This window comes from Peromyscus eremicus, chromosome 15, assembly GCF_949786415.1.
Source record: "Peromyscus eremicus chromosome 15, PerEre_H2_v1, whole genome shotgun sequence".
NCBI lineage: Eukaryota > Metazoa > Chordata > Mammalia > Rodentia > Cricetidae > Peromyscus > Peromyscus eremicus.
Window position 1 is genome coordinate 18,694,038 of NC_081431.1, and position 17,415 is coordinate 18,711,452.

Sequence of the window (17,415 nt, forward strand, 5' to 3'; positions counted from 1 at the left end):
TCACTTAATCATTGAAATCCTACTATATTATCCAGTCCTTGTCAGTGAAGAACATACTAGTTGTTGCATGGAATGATTACTAAAAGATTTATGTTTGGTTCTAACAGTTGAATGTCTTTGATGCTATAACATTTCTATTTAAGATAATTGTATTATCTTGAGTGGGAAAAGAGAAGAAAATAAGGGTTAAAAGAACATGGAATCATACTGGTCAATGTTTCTATTCTCTATGTGAACTTTAAAGATCTTGAAGAAGTTATCTACCACCTGTGATACTATCCATACTGACATATGTAAAAATGATTTTGATTCAGTATTTTGGACTAAGTTGTTAGCAGGTTTTTCTTTCGTTTAATATGGTAAGCATTGATGATTGGAAATGTCTAGCAACATTGGTAGCAATTCTTTTATGTGTCTCTGGTATATTTGCTTCCAAGGATATAATGACTTGCCTTTCTCCAATATTCTTTTGGTGACAATGGAAATACCCAGGTTTATTTTGTTCGAGATTTTGGTGTTTAAAAGTAAGGGCTATAAGTGACCAGCTGCTGTGGTGAACACCCATAATCCCAGGACTTCAGTAAAGTCTAGGCCAGCCTGGGCTATTTAATGTGTTCCAGACTTGGACTGTAGAGCAGGACCCTGTCACTAAAAGCTTTATACTGCTGTGAAGAGCTTCACCACCACCACTAAAAAAGTATCTGGTGCTCATTATTTTGAGTGTACAGTTTAGAAAGTGATGTTAGTATTTTAAATTTTTTCTTTAATATTTTCCTTTTTATTCTAAATCTCAAAATTAAAATAGTATATATGAAACAGGCATATATGGCTTTTGTTAATTCTTCCTTCAAGTGAAGAACAAAAATACAAAGTATTCTCAGAGAATTTTTTTCTCCCCAAATAATCTTACCGCTAAATGCTTGTAAATATATACAACAAAATTTGTTCGTGCTTTAATTCCCCTCTAAAATACTCTGATACATAATGAAAATAAAATGTGTTTTCTGACCTTTTTTAAAAATCTGTAGTTTGCATTTTAAGATCAATATAGCTTTGGTTAAATTAAAAAGGAGCATTCACAGCTATGTACTAATAAACCCTTTTTTATTCCAGACGTCATGGATAATAGTATTTTTGTAGTAAACATCACAGTTTACACCTTCAGCAAGAAAAAAAGGTTGTCAAATTAAAGCTGAATAAATAATTTCATCTCAAAGGAATATATAAATACATATATGATATGCACCTTTGAGACACATTCTGTTTGCTATATTAAAATAAATTTAATAATGTTATAAATAAATCAGATTCTTGCGACTTCCAAGTTTAAAATGATCTTGAAACTTGCTCTCATTTTAATATGTATAATAAACTAGTGCTTCACCAACCAACAAATTAGAAATTGATATTTCAAACATTCTCATTGTAGATATTCAATTTAGTGATCTACTAAGTGCCTTCGTAAGATCAGTCTGTCACATGAACCTAATTATATAATTCAAATGTATTTCTGTAAACAGACAATTCAAAAGAATGAAAGTATTTTTTTATTTAGTCTGAATGGGTAAAAGTCAGAAAACCTTTTATATTCTATTTCCCCTGTCATCCCACTTTCTCCTCTTTTTTTTCTCCCATATGGGACTCCAGCCCATGAGTTTAGAGTCGATCTTCCGTGCTCAGTCAGACCTTTCTAGAAACATGCTCAGAAACACCCGAGAGTTGTGTTTCCATGATGATTGGAAATCCTGTGAAATTAACAATGAAATATTAACTATCACATTCCCCTTCAGGAAAAACAGACAACTATTCTTATATACTTTTTACGGTGACCCCTGAACTTTCTCTACATTGGCTTGTTCTCTTGTACCCATCAATCTAGATCCTAGCCCAGGAGCTGCAAATAGGGATATTAATGAGTACATGTGGGTGGGCTCTGATTTATTACATATTCTTCCTGTAGATTTCTCTGTTTTAATCCATCTCTGGTGGGTGGTAGTGATACCAGTTTATCTACAATCAGCTGACTTCAAGGAAAATACAATTTTGTGAAGAGATACAGGAAAAGTACAAAATTCTAGTGGAGGATGAGGAAATTCTGGACTTCCCTTACCATATTGTATGGAGTAGATCAAGTTCAGGATTGAGGATAAAGGAGAGAAATTTATATAATATTAGTGGCAGTTGGGAATTGCAGCAGTTTCTGAATATTTTTTGTCACTTTGAATACCAAAGGCATCTCATGATTCTAGATTTTGTAAATGCCAACGATATCTATCCAGGAATGTATTCATTATTCAAAACTATTAGCACTTGCTAGCCAGATACTTGACCCAAGTGCTAGGTATATATTAGTTGTTAATTAAGTATTTTCTACCCTTGTGAAGTTTACCATGAATTAGATATTATCTTCTCTGTTCTTCACTTGTTTCTACTTTACAAATTTCTTGTATTAGTAAAATGTCTACATTAATTTGTCTTCTGATTTTCAGTGTGTCAGCAATAACATTTTTAAATGTCTTTACTAACTGTAAATGAGAAAGTAATTGCCACTTTCTTTAATGTTTCTATTTAAATGATCTCTTGTGCCTTAAATGTCAGTGGTTGTGAGAGTAGCTTTTGTAGCTTTATGCTTTGTAGACTTTACATCATTGTCTATTTTGACCGTGTGTTTTCGGTGTTAAAGCAGCAAAGAGTTGTATTGAAGATGCTTTGTTGTGTTTTTTACCATGTAAAAAGATTTTTTCCAACCATAGCGTAACAGGATGTTGAATGACAGAGGTAATGTTTTTTTTTTTCTGCCATAAAGACATAATTTCTATCACAGGAATTATGCACATTTGTGTGTTGGGAAAAGAGGGTTTTCATCATCTCCGTGTTAAAAGTCCGTGTGGCATGAGGAAATCTTTTCCCTTTTTATTTTTGTTGTGTTAGTGTTGTTGCTGTCATTTAAAAAGCATCCATATCTCTACTCAAGAAATATTTGCAACTGAAAAACACCCACATTAAGCACTTATGACTAGAGCTTGCTTAGTTGTTTATCATTAGTGAACTTTTTCATCTGAATGTTTATTCACTACACTATAAAAAAAGTCTTTCAATTGTTTCTGATTATTTATTGTTTTTAATTTACCAGAGTATAATGTTTCTATCTTAAGGAGTAGTAGACTACAATTTTTTGTGAGGTGTGTATATGTCAGTTACTGAAAATTGTGCTGTGTGTGAGCTCTCATGGTGATTTTGAAATCATGATTTTTATTTTATCTTTTTAAAGTGATAACATAATAATTCTTTTTTCAATAATTAAACTAATTTAGTAAATTCAAGATGGAGGCGCTTTCCTACTGATTATGCTTCCACCTCAGAAGATGAATTTGGATCAAACCGTAATTCCCCTAAACATACTCGTCTACGTACTTCTCCAGCCCTGAAAACCACTCGCATGCAGAGCACTGGATCAGCAATGCCTGCTAGTTCTTCATTCAAGCACCGAATTAAAGAACAGGAAGACTATATCCGAGACTGGACTGCTCATCGAGAAGAGATAGCCAGGTTGGTTTTCAGTCTTGTATCAGCATTACAGGTTGTTGGCGGCTAGAGACCTGGCTAAGGGCTAGTGGTTACAGGCTAAGTGGATGACCTGGGTTTGGTTCCCAGCACACACATCTCAGCTCATGGCTGTCTGTAATTCCTGAGGGTCTGATGTGTCTCCTGACTTCCACAGGCTCCTGCTTTATGTGATGCACAGACATACACTCAGAAACACATATATACATAAAAAAAGAATTAAAAAAGTAAAAACATTGCAGGTTGATAACAAAAGTTCCCTTATTCTAATTATCTAAGAAATGAAATCTTCTGGTCTTAAAATGTTTTATCAAAAGAATTACCCTCTATCAGACTTTCCCTTTTGTTTTCATTTTAGATTATTTAATGTTCATGCTGTTGATGTAGGGCAGAACACATCATATACCCATTTATTTTGGTTCCCTTCCCACTTTTTAAGATTTCTAATAAAGATGCTGGCAAGGATAACTTTTGAAAGATGGTCTAAATCCACATAGTTAGCATTAGTTTGGGCAGTGTACAGATTGCTTTCCTTTTAATCCAATCTAAATGAACAGTCTGTTTCAAATAGGCTACTAATGTTACTGGGCAACTTTGAATAGGTATGTTTTTACCCTTTTCATTGTTGTTTGCTTTTTGAGGCAGTTTTGCTATAAAATCTAAGCTAAGTTGACCATGAATTTGGGATTCTCCTTGTAGGCCGCAAATGTTGGGATTACAGGTATGCTCTACCTTGCCTGGTTTTGCTTATATTTTTATAAATTTATTAAATGTAGTTAGTTCAACCCGTTAGTCAAAACATGATTATTTTGAATATTAAATGGCTGCTTCTTATAACCTTTAAATATGTACAGAAAGTAAAACTCACATTGCACATATAGTAACACTTCAATTAAACATTTTAGACTCAACAGAGGCCATAGTAGCTAAAATCTAAGGATTTTCTTTTTCCAAATCAAAGATTTTTAAATTTTACTGGAGTATGCTTTTGTTGCGTAAACATTTTTTACTATGTTATATGCTAATTATGTTTGCTTTTCCATTAAGATATTAAATGCTATACTTGGCAGTATTTTCAGACAATGTATGTACAATAGTCCGTAATGTTTTCAGAGCAGCAGCAGCAGCAGCAGCAGTAGTAGCTTTTACTGTAATTTGATGTTTTTTTCTTTGTTGACTTTTGTGATCAGGTTTTTAAAATTAGTTTCTCTAATTAGAGAAAAGGAATCTGTGAATTGTGGGCCCACATGTACTTGTAGTCAAAGAATCCTGACATGCTCTCTGTTCTGATCACAGCTGCCGGCAAGTCATGCTTTGATCTTTGATTGTCCCCTCTGGCTCTACAAGGTCAAGTGGGGTACAGAAGGGAACTAGAGCATGTCTGTCTCCTCATACTCTCTCTGCCATAATTAGAAAGATCAAATCCTTTTACCTTTTGAGGTCAGACCTTTCATTGATCCAAACAGAGAAGAATGAGTATAAAAGAAGAAGGAAGACAGTGGTTCCAAACATTGTTTTCCCTAGGTTTTAATGTTGTGTCTGTTGGGATTGCTGTTGTCTCTGTATATTCTCGAAGAGGATTCGAAGTTTACATTCTAACAATTTTCATTCCTGGTTACCTCTGTTTTTGTCAGTAGAACTGTCCTAATAGTATCTAGCCTTTGAGAATCTAAGTTTTAAAAGAATATAAGCCAGAGAACTGTTTTTTTTTTTCCCATGAAAAATAGAGGAAGGACGAACAAAACTATTGGCAGAAAAGGGGGAGTTGATGTTTAGTGTTCTAATAGAGTAATGATAAGTTAGAGTAATGTGAAAAAAATATTTTCAAAGGCTTTAAGCTAAATAAGAGAAATAATTGTCTTTTTATGGAATATTGCTGTCAACTAAACAAAACTCACTAAGCATTGAAGAATACTTGAGATTCTTGTAATAGAGAAATGTAATTTTAAACTTATTACAAAAAAATGGTTTATGCTCTGGTAGATTGATCTCTCTCTTTTTTCAAATGTAGACCTGTTTAATTCATCGGTTTTTTTTTTTACCTGTATTTAAATAAAAACAAGGTTAATCCAGAATAGAAAATATATAAGCAAAATACAGCATAGTTAGTCTTTCAGTTTGTAAGGGAAGATTTTCTTCCAGATATTCTTGATCCATGTGCCTAAGTACAGCATAAGATAAGTTTCCTTCCAGTAGAAATTTGCTAGATTTTAGTGGTTTTATAAATACTAAGGTAAACAAAGCTAGAGTTTTACTTTTGCAAATGACTAAATACTTTTAACAGGAAAGGTTATACTGGAAGATGATATAATTCACATTTGAATCACAAGGAACTTAGCATTATTGTATTTTAAATTCATTATTACATACGCATTGTATCATTTAATTACACTTTGAGAATTCTGGTTGACAGTGTATTAAGAGAAAACAACCAGCTCATTATAGATATTACACTGAAACATTTAAAAAATAAAACCAATATAATATTTCTCTCAGCTTTATAATTTGCAGATATTATTTTCTTTTTATATACACCTCTAGAATGATATTTTGCATCTTATTTATATATACTTGAGTTTTTTTTTAATATGTGTTCTATATATTAATTCAAGATTCCCATGAGGATAACGTCATTTTTTAGTGCTGGAACGGAAGAGGCCAGTCGGAGCTAGAATCAGTTGTAGAAGTCATTCACAAAGAAAATAGTTAAAAGCCATTTTACTCTGGCTCTAGGCAGTAACTTAAATTATAGATCTGAAGTGGACTGTAGGATCAGACCTGGATTCATATCCTTTTCTACCATAAAATTTGTGTAAGTCTGTGGTAGGCATAATACCAGTAGAGCATTAGTAATAATGTTACTAATAAATGTTACATTTTAAAAATGACAGAGAAAATAGTGATAGTTGATTTTCATTAGGACTTTAGCTTTCTGTTTATCCCATAAACTTTATGAGAATCTACTTGTAGTTGGAGTTTAAGGCCAACATTGTTTTTAACAGTTTATAAAATTTTTTGCTGGACTGTTATAACCAAGAATCCCAACCAAGGAAGGTTCATATCTTCAGTCCAAACTCAATTTTATAATTTTATATTGCTCTCATAATAAAAATACTTTATAAGTTGTCTATGGTTTCTTAGTACTAAAAATAGAATTCTTAAAATATTTTCTTAAACTTCCAGTATGCCTGTAAGTCTGTAATAATGTATTTTACAGGATACACTCTAAAGAAAACAAACCTCCACTGTATTAAATAGGGAAAGTGTTGTCGCTAAGCACATGTATGAAAATCACAAATGTTCTGACCCAAAGTACATGGTTCAGTTCGCTTCCTTCTACAGAAGACATGAACTTTGATGGCGGCTTTGTCCCTTGGTGTAGAAGGACTAGCAGTGTTCTTGATCTTTACACTTGGTTTGTGTTTTTCATCTTCGGGACTCTTTTCTCTTAAAATTTTGTAATAAAGAAAATGGAGGGGTTGGGGATTTAGCTCAGTGGTAGAGTGCTTGCCTAGCAAGCGCAAGGCCCTGGGTTCGGTCCTCAGCTCCGAATTTAAAAAAAAAAAAAAAGAAAGAAAAGAAAAAGAAAATGGAGTAAATGTAGAATTGTATATTAGATTTTAAAATTGGCAAGTTTAAATTTTTGGAAACATTATGTTATATAGCCCCAAATAGAATGTTTGTACTATTTTGGGATTTCTTCTAGCAGATTTGAAGGAGATGGAAAATGAGAGGAAGAGCAGAGATTGTAGGCTGAGATAAAAGCAGACACAGCACTACATGTAAAGACACACGTGGCTATAATCCAGTATATGCAATCGAGCAACTTTCTGAAGTTAAGTTGAAAGCTCGTTTGGTAACTGCATGCCTTAGACCCATTATCTAGATTGAACAGGGGCTTTATTTCTGTTTGGAATATTTCCATAAGTCTTTTCTAGTATTTTTATTTTCCTCTCAAATTTTCTTGTAGTGATTTTGTAGTAAATGCCAAGGGCTTGCTTGTGTCTTTGTGTTTGAGACAAGGTCCTTGTAGTCCAGGCTGGCCTCAAGCCTAAGATGAGGATTGAATTCCTGATTTTCTTGCTTTCACTTCTCAAGTGTTTATGTTAGAGACATGTGCCACCACACCTGACCAGCTGCTTACATTTTTAGTAATAGGTTGTTATCATTGAGTCAAGTTTAAGACAGGAATTACCTTTCTAAGATACAGCAAGTGTGTGCAGAAGATGCAGCACATAAAAGAAATACTGCCTGGGAAGTTGTTGTTTGAACATTATGTGGTGCATATACATGAGAATCTCTTGTTTTTACACAGTTTTTCCTTCTAACACATGAGGATAACTTACTTCCTTCTTAACCTTACCACTTTCAATAAATATCATGTTTCATTATATAAGTATCTACAAAGGAAAAGTAGATTTCTTAAAGGTAAACTAATGCTTATGGTTTTTTGTTTGGTTGGTTGGTTTTTTGTTTGGTTTTGTTTTGTTTTGTTTTTCGAGACAGGGTTTCTCTATGTAGCTTTGCACCTTTCCTGGAACTAGCTCTGTAGACCAGGCTGGCCTCGAACTCACAGAGTTCCACCTGGCTCTGCCTCCCAAGTGCTGGGATTAAAGGCGTGCGCCACCACCGCCCAGCAATGTTTTTAAAATCATAATAAATCTTGTTATTCTGTTTCTCAGTGTAGTTCATTTATTTCAGGAAAGAATTTATAACCCATATTGGGCATCTTATCTAAAGTACTTGAAACTAGAAGTGTTTGTGGTTTGAGTTTTTGGGTTTTTAGAATATTTTTATATACATGATGAGGTATCTTCGGAAGGGAATGCAGTCCTAGGCACAAAATTTATTTCATGTGCTTTATATACCTAGCTTGAAGATAATCTTATCCAATATTTTTAATATGCCTGAGTTTGACTGAAACTTATGACATATCAAGTATAGAATTTTCCATTTGTGCTGTCATACTGATACTTAAAAACTTTGTGTTTTGAAGCATTTTAGATCCAATAATTTCAGTTTAGGGATATTAAATCTATCTCACATAACATACACCCCAGCTTATTCTCAATCACATCAGCAGTTAACTTTGAAAAATTGCATGATAGAGTGGTATAATGCAAAGGTCTAGTGATGTTCTTCCTTCTTGTGTCCATGGCATACAAAGTTCACATTGACTTCTAAATGCCACACTTGGAAGGTATTTGTGAGGAGTAGATGAGATGGTTAATATGAAAGGTTCTTATAATGATACTCTATTTATTCTAAGCTCCAGAAGAGTAAAGGACCCTGGTACTTCTTCAGTGCTGTCCCCTCAGAATGCAGAGTGGTACCTGGCAAATAAAAAGTGATCAGTAAATACTTGTTGGTGCTTTACCTATCTTTTTGTACTGGCAGAAAAAAAGAAAAGCTGCAGTTTCTTACAAGGAGTACACACACACACACACACACACACACACACACACACACACACACATTAAATCACCTTACATGTCTATCGACCCATAAATTTCAACACAGCTTCATTTTAAATTTGATCAAATTTTTACACAATTGCCATACTCCTTGAATATCTTTTAAACCCACATTTTGGGACTGGAGAGAAATCCTCAGAGGTTAAAAGCATTTATTGCTCTCACAGAGGACCAAGATTTGTTTCCTTGCACCCACATGGTGGCTCACAACCTTCCATCAACACTCTCTTCTGACCTCTGTGGGCACCAACTTGTATATGGTCTGTGTACACACATGCATGTACATACATGTACATTTGTGTATGCATACATATATATATATACATACATACATACATACATACATACATACACACACACACACACACACATAGGCATACAGGCAAACACTCATACATATAAATCTAAAAGAAATTTTTAAGAAAAATTTAAGCCCAAATTCTGTATAACTTTTTAAAATGTTTTTTTGTACTTTGAAAGTTATTTAAGCTTTCACATGTGTTTTTAAGTGCATTCTATCGTTCTAGAACCTTCTGTATGGAAGAAGCCCAATTTTTATTTTATGTCCAACAAATATATAATGTGGAAAAATTCTAAGAATTGAAATCTATTTTGAAATGTATGGGAATATCAGTGACAGAATTCTGTTATTTCTCTTTCTTAAAAGAATTTCTTTGAATGCTAAGAGAAAACTGTTTTCAGTTTTAATTGTCACTAATAACCAGAACTGAGCTGGAGGTGTGACTGGTAGAGGTCTTGCCTGGCATGCTGGAAGCCAGATGCTGTCGTGCATATGTGTCATCCCAGTACTCATGAGGCAGAGGCAGGATGGTTGATGAAAGTTTCAGTCTTGAGGCTAGCCAAGTACTGTCTCTCAAAAAACAAAGAAACATCAAACAAACAAACAAACACAGTTATTTCTTGAGCCCATGTGAGCGAACACAGAGCTCCATAGACTTGAGTAATAAACTAAGATCTGATTCTTCCAAGTTGTGCAGTCATATGCAGATCTCTCAGCTAAACTTTTCTTATAATGTGTTTATTAACAAATTTAGCTAAGTCCTACTTCAGAAGAACATTGTGGTCCTCAGATGTCATGATAGAGAGTAGGAAATGCTGTTATAGTATAAAATAGTGCTTCAGAGCTCTTGACTTCTCAGTCCTCTTCGGTGAAGCTTAGGAATCCATCTTAGCGTTTCCAATTGCATGATTTCAATTGCATAAATACTTAGAATTACAAAAAATTTCAATAATGCTGAAATACATTAAACAAAATATTTAATAAGATAGTAGCGAATGGCTCTTTATTAACACATTTAGTAAATGTCACTAGTTTGAAAAAGTAATCACTATAAATGATGTTTTGAGGTGCCTATAAACAACTATCAGGTAAGTTCTGTTGGTGACAAAAATCCCTAGTGTTGTGAACTCCATTGTAGTCTGTTGCTTGTATTTATAGTTAAATGATACGTATCACTTAGGTTACTGAAAATAACGTCCTTGTTTCTTGTTATTCATGTTCAGATACTTCCTGAATTCTGTCATTTCCAAATTTAAGATTTCTGTGACATGTTAGTGCCAAATCACTTACATTAACTGTATTTTAGAGTATTCAAAATGCTATTTTCAAGATAGATTATTTGGAACTTAATTCATTAATGTTAGTATTTGAAGTAAAAGGTAGGGGTGTGGGGGGGGGGGGGTACACCAAAATAGTAAAGAACATTTCCAAAGAATCTTAATTTTAGGATATAAATCTGTAATTAGATATACAAATTTTATGACTGTCAGAACTGATTGTTGCTAAAGCTGTTATTTAACGGGAATGCAATTTCTTTTCTAATATTCTTTCCAGGATCAGCCAAGATCTTGCTCTCATTGCTCGGGAGATCAACGATGTAGCAGGAGAAATAGATTCAGTGACTTCCTCAGGCACTGCCCCTAGTACCACAGTAAGCACTGCTGCCACCACCCCTGGCTCTGCCATAGACACTAGAGAAGAGGTAGGAGATCTTCATGGAGAAATGCATAAGGTTCTTTCTTTTCCTCATTTCTTTTGCTTTTAGCTTTTTGCTTAGTTTATTTTAGTTATGTCCACCCTCCCTGTCTGCATGCAGCTCTGCATTTTCCAATGTTGCTTTAACAAATTTATTTTTTGTAACAATTAGTAAAGACTAAAAGGCTAATATTTGGTCTACTATTAACATAAATATGGAAAATTATTTAACTATAAGCACTTTGCCTGTTGATTCCTGATCTATGACATTACTTGAAATGTGAATGTAAATGTTATTTGGAAAGCAAACTGAAGTTCACCAAATGACTATATAAGGTGTCAATGAAGTTTGACATGAAAATACTCCAATTAAAAGAAATGGTCATTACGAGTTAATAGCAAAGAAAGAGAAAAATTCAACAGCTCTTAAAAATAGTAATTCTGTTGACAGATATACACAGTATTGTTTTTAAAAACTGAAATATATGTTATACAAACACTATTTCTCTCACTTATACACATAAATACTCCAAATAGTCTTATAAACTCTGGAATATACATTAGAATTTGTACTGTTGGCCATCCTAAACCATGGCCTCCACTAGTACAGCTACAGGAGATACCACTTGCATAACATTGTTCCACAGAATACCTTTCACTTAAAATTGATGATACAGTGCCCTCTTATCCTCTGTAGCTATGGAGATTTGATTCCAAGGTACACATCAAAACCTGAGAATACCCTAGTCTCTTAGATAAAATGGTACAGAGTTTAAATGTAGGCTACGGGCATCCTTCCTCTTTATACTCATCCAGGGATTATTTATAAAACCTACTATAGAATAAAAGTAGTTAGGCTGTATTGTTTAGAGAACAGTGAGTGACAAGAAAGAGGTCCATATAGCCGTAGTAAACACACAGCATTTAAAAAATTACTTTCAATACTCATTTGAATCCCCAGATAAGGAAGGTTGACTATACTCTCTAGCCATGTTGACTATATTTATCCTGAGCCAAAGAGTAAGCCAAAGTTTAGCCTTTAAAGGAATGAGTTTGTCTTTATATGGCCTAAAAGCAAGAGATACGTTTTTGTTTTTAAATGATTGAAAATATGAAAAGAATAGTGATTTATAACATGAAGATCATTTTAAATTCACATTTCAGCACCCATAAATTAAGTTGTATTACAGTGTAGCCATCTCGCTTGCCTAACTGTTGTCTGGCTGTTTCTGTGTTGCAGTGCAAAACTGATTTTTCAGACAGACTGTGCGGTTGCAAAGTCAAGACATACTATCTGCCACTTTACAGAACAGTGCTGCCAACCCCTCATACTGATAACTCCACTTCTTTATCTTATTAAATGTTCTAAATAGTAACCAAAAATGCCTAGCCTTTTGGACATTTAATCCTGTTAAACTGTGCTGATAATCTTTTCTTCAGTTGCTTTTTGTCACCTTTTTTTTCCTTATAAAGCTACTTAATGGTCACTTATTTATTTTTTGTTTGTATGTTTTCTAATTTAATAAATGATATTTCATTAATCTGTGTAGAGTTTTGTTACCACACTGATCAATTGTAAATGTATATAAAATCATCTTTGTTGGTTTAAAAAAACAAAAACAAGAGGATCTTCATGGTGGCAAGACATACACATGTCTCTGGTACATTTAAATAATATTATTTTCTCAGCTTTCTAACTCAATTTTACCTAACATGGTTATTCATTCCCTGAGACCCAGTAGAGTTACTGAAGTATTTCATGGAATAGATTTCCATCCCCTTTGTTTTATTTCAGAGTGTGATGCTGGTTGTTCTCTTGTCGGTAAACCCGTTACTTGGTGTTGCATGTCCATAGCCTTCACTGTAGGTGACAGGACATCATTTTTACTGTAGGAATGTGTATGACGTCTATCACTGTTAAAAGTTGGACTAAGGCCAGAATACTTACTATGTGGATTAATTTTTGTTTCCTTTTGTAAACTTAATTGAAATTTGCCATTTATGTATCTTGTGAAGAAATTTGGCACCTGGATTTGGGGAGGAAAAAAGGAAAAAACAAGATAGAAAACTAAAAAAGAAACATTGTTTTATACTGGTAAGGCAATGTGAGTAAAGTGAACTCATTGTCCACCTACATGGCTCAGAGTCTTTTCTCTTTAGCATCTGTTTTTCCTTTGAAGAACATCTCAATCATCAGAGTTGAATTTAGCATAGTTAAATATTTTTGATTCTGAATATCAAATCAGTATACGTGAACACTTTATGGAAGAAGCCTGTTTGGCGTGCTTATTTTAAAAGTAATTGGTTCATTGAAGATACCATGCTTCTGTTACTACTTGAAAATGAAATAACTTCTCTCTAATATAAAAAGTATAATGCCAGTATCTCTACACTTGCTGCTATTCTGTTCTCATAAGGGTTTGCTTTTGTCCTACTAGTTGGTTGACCGTGTTTTTGATGAAAGCCTCAACTTCCGAAAGATACCTCCAATTGTTCCTTCTAAAACACCAGAAGGAAATAATGGTCGATCTGGTGATTCAAGACCTCATCCAGCAGAGCCTCCTGATCACTTAACAATTACAAGACGGAGAACCTGGAGTAGGGATGAAGTAAGCAAACTGCAGACTTTTTTTTTTTTTTTTTTTTTTTTGGTTTTTCGAGACAAGGTTTCTCTGTGTAGCTTTGCGCCTTTCCTGGAACTCACTTGGTAGCCCAGGCTGGCCTCGAACTCACAGAGATCCGCCTGGCTCTGCCTCCCGAGTGCTGGGATTAAAGGCGTGCGCCACCACCGCCCGGCTCGCAAACTGCAGACTTTTAACATATGGTAAAGAGGCATCCCTACTGTGCCATTAGGTCCCAGTTACTTTAGGGGTATCAAGTTCATTAATACATTATTAAAGAAAAAGAGTTATCCAAGCTAAACTAATAATGTATACAAGAGTCAAGATTAGTTCTAACTTAACCTAAAAGCTACTATTTATAAAAACTATTAAATCTTTTTAAAAAAATTAATATGGAACTAGAAAGATGGCTCAGCAGTTAAGAGCTCTCGCTGCTATTGTACAGGACCCAGACTTGGTGTCTAGCGCTCACATAGTGGCTTACAGTCATGTCCAGTTGCAGAGAATCTGACTCCTGATCTCATTGGGCACCAAGCATGCATGTGGTGTACATACGTAAAGGCAGACAAAAGAACACTCATACACATAAAAATAAACCTGTTGTTAATGAATATGCTAGCAGGTGCAGTGGTATACACCTGTGCACAGTGCTTTGAATGACTTGAGCTCTGGAGTTGAGAGCAGGCTCGGTAACATGGAAAGACCTGTCTCTAAGTGAACGCCAGTGAAAAACCAGAAAGAGAAAGGTTCATGCCAATGGATGAAAGGGCTTAGGGAAAATCAGGAATATAGAAGGGGCTTTTACATACACGTGCGAGCACACACACACACAGGTTATTTGAAATAGCACCATGCAGAGGGTTAATTGAGAACAGTGTATATATAGATGGTAGTAGAGGAAGTCTATATAAGTAAGCCATTCACAAAAAGAAACTAATCACAGGTCTGTACTTTTGGATCCCTGGATTCAAGGACCTGAATATTAGTGTGTAGGAATGTTTGTGGTGCCAGGTGTGGTGGTACACACCTTTAATCCTAACACTTGGAATGCAGAGGCAGGCAGAATTCTGAATTCAAGGCCAGTCTGGTCTACATAGTAAGTTTCAAGACAACCAGGGCTACACAGAGAAAACATATCTTGAAAAAACAAATGGGGAAAAAAAATGCTTTGTGTTTTATTTATTTGCTTATTTCTTTATTCATTTTATAGGTTCTGGAGACAGGGTCTCATGTAGCCCAGGCTGGCCTCAAGTGCCATGTAGCTATGGTTAGTCTTCAGCTACTGTCCTCCTGCCTCTACCTCACAAATACTGTCTTGTAGATGTACTCCACTATGGTCAGTACTCAGTGTTTTTAATAATACTGAACAGATTTACCAAATGAGAAAGCTACAGAGTTGCAATGCCAGTCGTGAGAGACTTACAACATAATTCTTCTGTTGTGCCCTGATAGTGGTTAATTTGTTTTTGGTATAAATAAAATGATCCATTCTCTTAATTTTACCCATATTCATTGTATATCCTCAGGTATGAGGTGACAAATTCCTCTAAGTGTAGTAAAATTTTGAGGAAGTTTATATTTTCAGTGAAGTCATCTCAAGGTGTTATCAGAAGTTTAATACATTGTAACACTGATCTATACTTTGTGGAGTAGAAATGAGAGAAACCTTGTTCTGTGTGGTAATCTTTCCATAGAATGCTGTACCCTTTCTTCTTCTTAATATGTATTTCCCACTTTTACTTCACCGTTTCCTCAAGGCCCATAAATCTCATGATTCCTACTTCTCCTCTCCTTGTCTTCTTGTGGCTTTCTATTTTTATTCACTCAACCTTCTGTCCTCATTGAATCCAGACCTGTGTCATTGTGAGCACTTCCTATTCCTGTCACACTCATTGAACTTCCTTTAAAGTTCTTACACTGCCTGCTTTCTTACACAATATTTAATAGCATCCCCTGTGGTATATTGTTATACCACATTCTGTTGCTTTTTTAAAAGCATTTTGCTGTTCAAAGTCATGGCTTATCCTTCTGGGTCCCTTTTAGAGAATCTGCATTTAGTTTTACCAGTATAGGGCTATTTTGGAAGCCACATCTAGAATCAAATTGAGTCCTCCTTCTCCTCCCCTACACTAGCTCTGTCTTTTGTGATTTAGGCCTAACTCAGCCTGCCACCTGTCTTTAACACAGCCTTCATGCTCCCTGGCCTCATGCTGTCTGTGGCTGTCTTCTCTCTGCAGCAGAACTGAGTTGTGTCAGAGTTTGTGTGGCCCTCAGAGTCTAAAATCTCTCTGTGCATTGACAGAAGTTTGCTGACCCCTGGTTCTCAACTGTGGCAATACCAACCCCCATAATGAAAATTGACTGCTTTGAGTCAATTCTTTAAAATTTATCTCCCTCACTAGTCTTAAAGAATAAGTAAATAATATAGTACTTTAGTTACATTTTCCATTTTATGATATTGTGAATTATAAATATGAGAACCAGGATCATGATAGTAATTAAAAAGGATAAAATGGGTTATTTTTGAATTGGGATGGCCAAAATAGGGAACTTTGACAAGTTATTTAACAAAGGAACTTTTTGTTGATGTTTCTTCTGTTTTCTCAACTTAATTACTGATTACATCATTTATTTCTTTTAAATTAAAATTGGCATAGATAGCATTTGTATAGTGAATTGCAGCTAGTATCTTAAGTTATTCAGTAAGTATATATTAATATGCTTTTTTCTGTTGCAGGTCATGGGAGATAATCTGCTGCTGTCATCCGTCTTTCAGTTCTCTAGGAAGATAAGGCAGTCTATTGATAAAACAGCTGGGAAAATTAGGTACTTGTATTTCTCTAATCACTGCTTTGTTTCCTGTTTCATTTTCTTCAGACCTATTGCCACAGCTGTGAGGAGCTAGTGAAGTCGCTAATGTGGATTCTTACTGCTGTTATCACCAGTTACTTTTGAGCTATAAGGAGTAGTCTTGGCTAAACAAATGTCCCTGGTCATGAACCCATTTGTAATTGAGAATTAACACTTTCAGTTATTAGTAACCAAAGCCATTTTCCTTCTTCACAAAATATTAGTAAATATTTTGAAATTAACAGACTTTTGAGGTGTCTCTTACTCAGACTGGACTCCAGTATCTTCTGTAGTCTGAGCTCTTCAGACTCAGGAAATCTGTGGCGCAGCAACCTTATTGATTCAAATCTAAGTACACTATTCAGCTCTAGGTTCACATTCTTAATTTAAAAAAAAAAAAAAAAGTGACTGAGACGCCTAGCAGTGGTGTACACCTTTAACCTCAGCACTCAGGAGACAGAGGCAGGTGGATCTCTGTGAGTTTGAGGCCGGCCTGGTCTACAGAAGGAGTTTTAGAACAGCCTGGACAGAAAAACCTTGTCTCAAAAAAGAAAAAAAAAGTAAGTAGAGCTGGTGACAGAGCCCACAGCCCATGATGGTAGGGTGCTTACCTGTCATTTGTGAGGCTTTGGATTTGATCCCTAGCACTGAACATAAGTAAGTAAACAAACAAATAAATGTAGCAAAAAATCCTCATTTAAAAAAATAATGCAGTACTTAGTCTTACTGCAGCTTGACATGCCATGTTTTAGTGATACTCATGAGAGACCTGCCCTTTCCTGGATGGAGAAAGAAGAAGAGGGGACTAGGGGGGTGGGAGCAGGGGAGCTATGGGGGAGGGGCTGCAGCCAGGATATAAAATAAATAGATGAATAAAAAAATAAATAAAAATAAAACAAAAAAGTGTAAT

The 17,415-nt window shown here is 34.9% G+C and overlaps 1 protein-coding gene across 11 annotated transcripts in view; it reads left to right on the forward strand.

Moving 5' to 3' along the window:
* Positions 1-17,415, forward strand: part of Cep170 (centrosomal protein 170) — a 94,498-nt gene that overhangs the window by 68,038 nt on the left and 9,045 nt on the right. For 5 of the 11 annotated variants that reach the window (XM_059280521.1, XM_059280526.1, XM_059280527.1 and 2 more), the window contains 4 exons: positions 3,315-3,549; positions 10,894-11,071; positions 13,473-13,643; positions 16,393-16,481. In XM_059280521.1, the coding sequence (XP_059136504.1) occupies positions 3,315-3,549; positions 10,894-11,071; positions 13,473-13,643; positions 16,393-16,481 (673 nt within the window). The remainder of the gene's footprint in view (positions 1-3,314; positions 3,550-10,893; positions 11,072-13,472; positions 13,644-16,392; positions 16,482-17,415) is intronic. The other 6 variants (XM_059280525.1, XM_059280530.1, XM_059280524.1 and 3 more) reach the window with 3 other exon arrangements.